Genomic DNA, 10,540 nt, shown 5'->3' with positions numbered 1-10,540 from the left:
AAGGGGCAGGAGCGGGGGGAGGCGGGGCTGGCCGCGGGCAGCAGCGCAGGTTGAGCGGAGTCCCAGCGCAGGGCTGGGATGAGCCTCAAAGTTCGGGGCGATCGCGGTGGGGGATGTAGCAGCGCCGCCACCGCCGCGTACCGGCCCGGCCCGCCCCGGCTCCCGCCCGCCCTTGGCGCCTCCCACAGCCCCCCCCCCCCGCAGTTTTTAAACTCTGATCTCCCCCCCCCCCCCCCCCTTCTTCTCCACACCCCCCCCCTCCCCTTCCTCCCCTAAATGCCAGCCATGATCGAGAAGGGCCCGGAGGTCTCGGGGAAACGGCGGGGCAGGAACCAGAACGCCGCCGGGGCGAATAATAACAACAACGGCGGCAGCAAAAGTTTATCCGCCGCCCCCAACGGCAACAGCAGCGTGAACTCCTGGGAGGAGGGGAGCTCGGGGTCGTCCAGCGATGAGGAGCACGGTGAGGAGCGGGTGCGGGGTGGGTTTTTTTTTAGGGGGGGGGCTTAGGGGCCGCTCGGGCCCACGCGGGTAACGCTTCTCCCTCTGCCTCCCTCAGCTGGCGGCGGAATGAGGGTCGGGCCGCAGTACCAGGCGGTGGTCCCTGATTTCGACCCCGGTAAGTCTTTATTATATTTTAAGGGGGGCAACTCCTCCCCCTCATCCAGTGCTTTGGACCCCTCCCGATGAGCGGGGGTACTCCCCCCCCCGCCTCCCCCGGGTTCTGCTCATCGGGTCCAAAAATAATCTCTCCTTAATTCCAGTCTCAAACACCCAGAGCAAGAACAAGGACCCCCCCCCCCCCCCCCCCCCCTTCCTCCCCCCTTCCCCAGCGCACACGGTTGATAAAAGAAGTCTCGATGCTTTCCAGAGGGCGCTTTGCAGGCAGGGAGGAACAGGGAAGCTGGCAGGACTGGAGGAGGCAGGAGATGGCAGTTGGGTGGGTTTTTTTTTTCTTCTTCTTTCTTTCTTTCTTTCTTTTCTTCTTTCTTTTTTTCTTTTGTTCGGTTTTTTTTTTTGTTTGTTTTTCTTTCTTTTTTTGTTTGTTCTACCCTCTCATAAACTCGTGTTTCTGTGGCCTCAGCGATAGGGGTGGAACTAGAAGACATCAAGTTATAATTATAATTTTTTTTCGAAGGTATTTAGAAGTGACTTAGGTCTGTATTTTAATTTTCTCTCTTCCTAAGAAGCTGGTTGCCTCTGTCCTCCAAAAGAAAAAAATAATTGTTTCGTGTTCCAGCTATTCTGCTGCGGTTCTTTGTAAGCTAATTTAAAGTGGTATGGAAGCAAATTTTGAGCAAACAAAGGAATTGGGGCTGTGCTGAAAGGCAGGTGCTGGAAGCACTGTTGTACTGATGTATCTCCGTGTATAGAAAGACAGGCTGTTGACCTCTTTAGTTTGAAATCTAAGCTTGCTTTTTTTTTTTTTTTTTTTTTTGTATTGTTCCTTTGTAAGTGGAGGTTGTAGCTAGTGAAAACCCTCCTTCTGTTTGGAGATCCTAGCGTTTGGAGTTGTCCCTTTGCCCAGCCCAAACTTAATTGAATCCTCTGCACCTCTCACACTAAAACAAAAAGAATGGTGTGGAAAGCCACAGTGTCTCCTTATCGAATAATCCTGAGAGTTGCTATTGTGTGGACTCAGGAAAGAGATTTATCGTGGGTCATCCTCAGACTGTGCACTAATGTTTGATGCCTTTTTTGTTACTAAATATATATGTCTGTTCCTAACTGTTAAGGTCTCAGGGTGGGGGGAGGGCAAAGAGGATTTTTTTTTCTTAAGTTCATTATTACTTGTATTCATTTACAGAATAATTTTTCCCCACTCCTTTCCCCCTTCTTTTTCTTGACAAAATAAGATACAAGGGAGGTCCATTTCTTGTTTGACCAGGAGGAAAAAGGGGGCGGACAGGGGGGAGGAGGAGGAGGAGGAGAAGGGAGGGGGAGGAAGGGGGAGCTGTTAGCTAGGCAGCAGTTGACACTGGTTTTCAATCTGTAGGTCAAACGCAGCATTTCTGTAACACACGACGTGCATCACACTGACTTATCAGCCACGTATCACAACAATACTTGGGCTTTTTGGTCACCCTGGTGAATTATGCTCTTTTGAGCAATCCATTTATCTAACATAATAGATGGAGGGGGAAAAAATACTGTGAGCCGCTTCCTCACCGTTGTGTACTGAGATGTACATTGTTCTGGTTTAAACTTACAGACATACAGTGACCTATACAAAGGTTATTGCTTTCTGTGCTGTGTGGAGTGGAAGGGAGGGGGGAGTGTGTGATGTGAAGAAACAAATTTTTTTCTGAGTAATCTGTACCCTAACACGGGATCAGCAGGTGATTGTGTTTGAGTACATAGTGTAATACAGAAAGCTCATAGTAGGTTCACCCAAAGTAAATGACCAGTCTTCTGATGACCTGAATGGACATCAGATCTTCCTTTACTGGCCTCTGGGGTTTTTTTTTCTGTTTCTGGAAAGTATACCTTTTAGTTAAGAAGTTTGGGGTGAACTTTTGTCTGCTTGTGTATGGAAAAGTTTGTTTCCTGTCTTGTGGAATTACCCAGGAATCATTTTGCAATGCCACGTTGTTCCCTGAATTTTGTCATCTCTTCTTGGTCCTAAAGGCTAAAAGCTGCATTAAGTTCATTTGTTATGTCTCTTCTGTTTCCCTCTTTAAGAAACAAAACCCTAAATAAACCTAACATGCTGCACTAAGACCTTTTGACTAAAACTATTAAGTTGTCCTGTCTCGCTGGTAACATCAAAAGTTAGATTGAAATAGTGTTATCAGAGTGCAGAGATACTGTGTCTGCCTCTCACTAAAAATTTTAGTGACTGGTTGACCAAAGGATCCTAAAGCCTGAAAATTGTTTGTTGTTGAGTTGTGGAGGCTTTCTCCTTCAGGTTAGCTGGCTGGTAAAATGTGGAGTGCTCATGCTGCTCTGACTGTGTCTGAGGGGAAAATAACACAGACCAGGCCTTGTGTGTATTTGTTTTTTTTAAACTTAATGTTCAGTTATACCTCGGGTTTGGCTGAGGTGTATCTGTAACTGCTTATTCTTACATCAGCATTTTACGTGGGAGTTCCTCTGTCCCCATGCAGAGGGGCAGAGAAAGCATTTAATTTTGTTTCACTTCTCAGCCACATGTGAGCTGCTGCAAAGAGTGGTGAAGTTAGGAAAATTTTGAAAGATCTGAAATCCTTTTCTGTGCAGCTGCAATAGAAAAGAGAGGTAGAGCAAGGCAGTGGTGGGATGTTGATCTGAGTATCATGAATTAAATAGTCAGAGAAGAGCAAAAAACTATTGCATGGTATGGCCTGTAAGTGAAGAGAGTGTTCTCAGTGGTTGAGTAAATTTAGGAAGTGAAGGGACTTCATCCTCTTTTAGTTAGCATGGAGAAGGGTAGAAAGTTCTTGTCTCTCCCTTGTTTTACCAGAGTATAGGGAAAAGGGTTAAGGCTTGTGCAGCTTTGTTTTTACTTTTTCCTTGGAACCAGAAAATGACAAGTTCACACTCTGAATTAAAATACCTTGGTGTAAGTTTGTAATATTCCTTGCGGCTAAAACTTGCTGTGGCAGTGGCCAAGGAAGGGCCTGATGTGATTCTTTGACTGTAAAAATGCTCATGGCTGGAATCCTATGTAAGAGGTGGTTCTTACTCACAGCTCCTTTAGTAAATCTCTGTATGGTGGCAAGGCCTATTCCATGAGCTGGCAGAGCTTGTAGGTTCTTCACTAAATTTAATGTTGCTATCCTTTTTACCCATCCCAATCTCCCCATATTTTGGGAAAGTGCATTCTCACCACATTGATCCCACTTCTTTTATTATCTCAAAATCTTACAGGTCTGTTATTATTGTTACAGTACTTAACACCTTTATTATTATTTGCATAATATGAGTAGCTGTGCAGTAATGACAAGGCTTTTGCAGAGGCAGTGTGTGTATTAAACAAGCCAGTTCAACTTGGGAGAAGAATAGGGAAAACTTCTTGGGCTGAAAATCCCATGCCAGAGCTCACTAGACTCAGTAAAACTTGCACTTCAGCTATGCTTCACTGTTTGGCCTTGAGTTCACAGATGTAATATGAAAAATTGCTATTGTGTCTGCTATTTCTTCTCTTATTAGAGCTCAGAATCAATTATTTGCCAGCCCAAAATTCTGTGTGTTAAATGAAGGCTGATATTGGTAGGTCAGCATTTCTTGTGAGTTCTGAAACTGAGACACGGAAGGTTTTGGAGAGGCAGACTATTATGGTTCTTTTAATCCATACAAATGAAACCCACATGTCTTGTTAATAGGAAAACTTAGTGGAAGGAAACATTGTATATCCTAAAGCTGAATAAAAATCTTTCATATGGGGAAGCACTGATACTGTACTTGACCATTTTATATGTTGCTTATTAATTTATGCTATTGGAACTCTGAAAATAGGAGGAAGAAAACATTAGTGAGCACTTTAACACAGCCAGTGAATTTCACTAAAGATTAAAGCTTCCATAATTTTGAGGAGTGTTAAATAACTCCCTGAAGAGAACAGTTATTCCAAAATTTTGACTTATATTGAAGGCAGATGAACTTTTTTTTCTCCTTTGTAGGATTACAACTTTAGATTTCCTTATTTGTTGCAATGGCAGTAAAAATACAAGCCACATCTTGCATCTTTGGACGTTGGTTGTGTCGGTCATCTTTGGAAAGCAGCTTCTGGGGCTCTTTCCAGTAGAAACAGATGAGGAAAAGCAGGTTTGACTCAACAGCGTCTTGTGGAAATGCAAATTTGGGATATATGTCAGCTGGTAGACTTCAATCCCTTACTTGCAATGTTGCTGTCTTCCCAGTTTTTTGGTTTCATACTGTAACAGTTAAAGTAAGTAAAAATGGTGGAAGGAAATCCACCTGTAGTGCTTTCACCCCTCGGTTCAGAAAAGCCTGTTGGTAGGTGCTCACTGCCAGAATGCCACTAATCCTTGAGGAGCTTGTTCTCTGCTCCACACTGTTAGCTGCACTGTGTGCTCCTGCACAAACAGTTGGTATTCCCAGGCCTTCGTTTGTGATGAAGACTGTGTTATTTCAGTATTGCCAGAAAATGAAGGGGGAAAAAAAAGAAACCAGCAACCCTTTTCACTATAGTGAGAAACCTTGTCAGTGTAGTTGTGTCTAAGAAGAGTTTAAAAAAAAGCCCCAAGATAGTCTCTGCTGTCTCTTATCTGGAGTGCCTGATCACTGTATGGAAGTGGTGGCGTGGCCATGTGCTAGGGGAGGGAGCTAATACATCCATCCAACTCTGGCTGTTAAAACGTGCCTACCCTCTGCCTATTTAGGTTCAAAGGTTGAAAGTATAATATTGGGACAGCCCATGGGTGTCTGATTCCCCTAGAACTGTTATATTTCTCTGGTGGTTGTAAAGGCCATGTTTTATTAGGTTGTATCATCAGCTACTTCATGGGGTTCTGGGCAGAGGCACCTATTGACTTACACAATCAGAACTGTAACCCTTTAACAAGAGGTTGTTATAAGCCCCTTTATGACTTACATTTGACAAGTCCAGCTCCCAGCCTTCTTGTTCTGGTTCTTTCTTTGCAGCTAGTCCTGTGCCTCACAGTCCTAATAGTTTGCAAGTAGTCTGACTACCCAATGGGTGTAGAGAAAATGGTATTTTGATGAATGGACTCATCAGAAAAGGGATGAGAAAAAAATAAAAAAGTGCTTTTTAGGTGACACTTTGGGATCTCCATCTAAGCAAGTGGAAAATTCAAAACCCAGCTCCTGAAACTGGAAATACTGATATCTTGGAAAGCTATCTCATATCTTCAAATGGCTGTGCCTTAAACTCAGCAGGCTGGAACTCCCTTAGTGCAACAGTCCCTTTGGAAAAGAAGGATGAATTAAGAGGGTGTTTGATCTAATCAGCAATACCAAACCATAATGTACTAAAGCCCAGGGTGTTTGGACTGACAGAGGCTGCCTGGTGTCTTGGTAAACCACACACGCCTCGGGTCTTTCACTGTTGTTTGAGGAGATGTACATCATCCCCAACAAGGGTGTGTTTTCAGAATTAGGTGGTGGAAAATTTAGGTACTGCAGGTTTTCCCTTAAACTCTGGTGGGAGAAGAGGAGCTTTTCCTCCTAGTTGTAGTCAGCTCAGTGCCATACTTCCTCATGGGCTATATTTGTCTTGCCCTCCTTCTCAGAGGTCACAGGCTCTGTCAATGTGCTGCAGTGCAGAGCAGATGAGAAGGTCTTGGACAGGCACTCCACCAGAAACTGTTGCCAAACCCTTGGGTTTTTGTTTTAACTCTGTAGGAATTTAGGTACAGTTGAAGGGTCAGGCTGGTGTCCAGCAGCCCTGTGGAAGCGGGAAGGTAACTCCTACCATCTCCTTACTGGGCTGGCAACTCTGCTGGTGTGTGGATGAGTCTGTCTCATCTTTTTCTGTCATTGGTATGTACTGCTGGTCCAGTCACCAGGGCAGGAAAGGCTGAAATCCTGCTACTACAGAGTGAAGTTTACTTGTAGATGCTGACACTTCAGCTTATCCTCTGTTTTTAAAATTCACCCTGGAGAAAAAGATGAGTAGTGGTCAAGTTGGAAACTTTATTATCCATACCTCTGACACCTCAGCAGCAGTACAGCTGTTGATTTGGTGTCATATCTTTTTCACCTGTGGGCTGCTTGCCTGAAGGGAGACCATTTTAAAGCCTACATTGCTCAGTAGTCAGCTTTCACCCAGCCTGTTCACTTGTCCTGTGAAGGGGTGCAGAGGTGCTCTAGTGGTGAGCACGGCTCCCACTCAAACATGTTTCAAGGCACAGTTTTGGAGCTTTCTCATTATTCAAATAGCACCGAGAACATCCTTCTCAAACCTTAATGCTGTTGTAAACAAACAAATCTCTGTGTAGCCAAAGCCTGTGGCTTCTTTCCCTGCCTGGCACATGCAGTGTTTGTATGTGGAGGTAATAGCTGTCTCATGTACTGACAAATGTATTAATGGCTGGACTGGAATTAATACTAGGTAGAGTGACTGCTTTGTTCTTCATAGCTGGTTCCTGCTGCTTAATGAGGTGCTCTTAAAACTCTTGTTTTCAGTCCTGGTTAGGTCTGTGACTTGGCCAAGTGAAGGCTTAGAGCTCCCTGTGATTAGTCATTATAATTAGCTCGGAAATCTTTGCCTCTGTGATCAAGGCGCCCTGTATAATGCGGCTTATAGTGGGCTCTCGCCCTGTCACATACCTTCAGAGTAGTATGGATGACGGTGCTCTGCTGGACACATATGTATTTACCTGTGTTGTAACTTTAATATACAATTCCTTCATATGTGCCAGGCAGGTAAATCTGAAGTAACTTCCTCCTCAGGAAAGCGTGGTTAGTGCTAGTCCCCGCTTCACTCAGGGCAATTTCTGGCTGTGGCCAAGGCTTGCCTTACCCTTACCAAGTGTAAGGTAAGATTGAGACATGGTGACTAGTAGCTGAGTAAAGAGAGCAAATAAAAAAGAAAACTTTGGCGTAGTTAGAGCATGCCTCTTTCCTAGGAAGTCTGTACCTCTTTCTGTACTGGGTGACCTTGTCTTTTGAGGCTTCGACTTGGCAGCGTAGCAAGATGAGCAATCCCACATCAGGTGTTTAAACTTGAAATAACAGTTTAAAATTCAGTTCTTAAAAATACAAAGTTGATTTGTAAGCTAAACCTGATCATAAAAAGCACTTTTTAAGGAATGCTAGATTAGGTGTCTCTTTCTTTAAAATTTAGAAGCTTTTAATTTATTGTTCCATATGAAAGTTTTGATGACTTTGTGCTTTCTGAAAGTGCAAGAGGATGTGTTCAGCCTTAGTGAAGGCAGTGAAAGTTTCTCTAACATACTGGAGAATTGGGCTGCCTTTGTGCTCCTTACATTGTTTTGAAATGCAGCTGGTTGTGATGAGACTGGCTTTAAGTATTGTATGTCCAACTCAATAAATTTGCTGTACTTTTCATGTAAGGTTTTGAGATGAAACAAGTGCGTTTAACCTACCTTTCCAAGTGTTTTGAAAAATTCAGCTTTATGCACCAGCTTGCTCTTTGAATTTCATAAAGGAAGTACTGGTAAATGTTGCCTCTCCAGGGGGAGGAGGCTGCAGTAGTGTGATAAAATTGCAAAAATCTACTCTCATGAGGCAATTCTAGTCTATTTTTCCCCCTTCAGCCCTCTCCTTCTATTGTGCAGGTATGTCTAGGGGACATCAGTAGGGTCTCGTAGGTACTCTGTGTGTGTAACTAGGTGTGTCTCTGGAAAAATATTCCCCAGCCCTTTTACGGGCAGGAGTTGAAGGCTGTGATTTTTTTGTCCTTAAAGTTATTTAATCTTTCTTGCTCCCTCCCCTAACTTTATGCTTTTCACCTGGATGGATTTCACAAATATTAACCTGAGAGAGCTTGTTTTTGCAGTGCAGTTGTCTAATTAGGGGAGTCTAACCACGTGGCTGTCTATTGCAGCTTTTCAGTTCTGCTCTCTGTAGGTATCTGGGATAACCTGTCATGATAGCATGTGCATGTGCTTTTAGATGACTGGATGTTTTACCAGGTTGGGCTTTAGTTCAAAGAGAGACTTTGATTTGGATGTTTGGTATTGAAAATAATTATTAGTGTATATGACCTTGAATTGATGTCCTTCTAGACTTTGTAACCCTAGTGTGAAAGCACAGCATAACAAATGTGTAATCGTAGTTGTGGCTTCTGGGTTCAGAAATCCCTAAGGAATATGTGTAAACAAGGCTTGCATGCAGGGGTACAATGCCTGCTGGTCCCTGGAGAGGGTACAGAGAGATTCTAGTTCTACCAGGGGGCTTGGGGATAGATAAAGACTAAGAAAAACCTCTCTTGAGTAGGAGATCACCTTCTCTCTGGAAGAACTGAATTGACAGGACTGGGAAAATCTGGTCTACATAACAGCAGTGCTTTTGTTGCAATGCTTTACGTGCAGCTTGTATTGAAATGCAAGGAGATTTTTTCTCTTTCCTCTGACTTCCCACCTTCTTTGGGTGTCCAAACTCATGCCCTGTTCTCATCAGTAACACTGGTCTGAGTTTTGGCCCTGTGTAGATGGTGATGGGGAATTCTTCACCTCCTCCCCACCCCGTGTTGAGAGCCCACTGCCCCATGTAGCAGGTGCTGTTGGCTGGAGTTGCGCATAGTTCTGCGTTTAGGTTGCCGACAGCTGTGTGAGAAGCTAAAAGTGTCGCATCTGTAACCCAAGCTTTTTTGTTCTAAAGAATGTAAAATGATCAGTGATACCAGTGTGCACATCTATTCCTTTGGCTGATGTCTCTCCATCCTTAGGAGGGAGCTGGTATAGGTGCTTCTGGGAGGAGTAAAGGACTGTGAAGGCAGGCAGGCATTTGTACTTTCTTGGTATTGTTTTCTGTCTGGGAATCTTAAAGATGTCCCTCCTGGGACCCTTGTGCTGATTTGTGCAGCTGCTACCATACTGTTCATGACAGTAGCCATGGGAACACAAGTAGGATGATACAAGTTTAAAACTAACTTGTTGCTAGGCAGACCCAGCTCCATGTGTGTGGATTAAGTAGTCTTAACAACAACAAAAAAACCCCACTCCAGATATTCTGCTGCTTCTGCGGGGGAAGCCATTTGGCCTCACCCCTAACTCTGGGTCTTTCTTTAGGCTGGCAGAATAAACTAGCCCCAGAAGAGTCCCCTGACACCAGCCAACCTTGGGGAAACCCCTCTTGTACATCTGAATTATGAGTAAGTGGTGGCTGGGGGGGGGGGGCAGCAGATGCAGAAGGTAGGTTTTGACACAACCTTTTCTAAAAAATCAAGTGCTGTGAAGTAAAGCCATGTGCCTCCCAATGCAAAACTATTGTGCCACTCAGTCTAAAAGTTTTAGCTTGCATTAAAATAGGTACTGCTACAAGTGACATGCACTAAACAAAGGTCATGGGCTTAAAATACCACAAGATTGCTTCTAAACTCTGGCTGTAAAAACTTAAAATTATGACTAAGGCAAGGTAAACACCTTCAAAAATTGCACTGCTTTTGCACCCTGTTAGCGTAGGTACTCTCTGTGCTTCATGAAGTGGTGTAGACCTTTTAACTTGTTGGTAAGTTGTTTTGTCCCAAGCTTGTGTTTTGGCATTTTATGCTCAAGAAACAAGAGCAGTCTGTACCCTCATGTTATTTTTGTTGTTGATGTCTGACAAAGGATGGCATGTTATAGGGGCCCAAAGGGAACTGGAGACCCAAACTTTAAGGGAGTGATGGCCCCTGTATGCTTTTTGAGGGCTGAGCTCCAGCATTCTTTGTCCCTGCAGCTGTTGGCTTCCTGTATCACAGCAGTAATTAGTTATGCTCTGGCCACTGGTTTAAATGGATCTTTTTTATTTTATAAACATTTGCTGTGCCATAACTGTCATTCCTGTTGGAATAAGGCCATTTATAGAGATGCTCCCAATTACCACCTGCTCCTTTTCTTTCTTAGCAAAATACACTCTTACCTAATTTAACCTCCCACAGCAATTGCTTTGAAGTTGTTTTCTCTTTGCA

The 10,540-nt window shown here is 43.9% G+C and overlaps 1 protein-coding gene across 1 annotated transcript in view; it reads left to right on the top strand.

The window, feature by feature from the left end:
• Positions 1-238: 238 nt before the first annotated feature.
• RCOR1 (REST corepressor 1) overlaps positions 239-10,540 on the top strand; it is an 81,079-nt gene continuing 70,777 nt past the window's right edge. The window contains exons 1-2 of the mRNA XM_048307249.1: positions 239-463; positions 560-619. Of these exons, the coding sequence (XP_048163206.1) occupies positions 277-463; positions 560-619 (247 nt within the window). The 5' untranslated portion in view covers positions 239-276. The remainder of the gene's footprint in view (positions 464-559; positions 620-10,540) is intronic.

The sequence above is a fragment of the Corvus hawaiiensis genome, chromosome 6, assembly GCF_020740725.1.
Source record: "Corvus hawaiiensis isolate bCorHaw1 chromosome 6, bCorHaw1.pri.cur, whole genome shotgun sequence".
NCBI classification, from domain to species: domain Eukaryota; kingdom Metazoa; phylum Chordata; class Aves; order Passeriformes; family Corvidae; genus Corvus; species Corvus hawaiiensis.
This window is presented reverse-complemented; position numbering and strand designations above follow the sequence as displayed.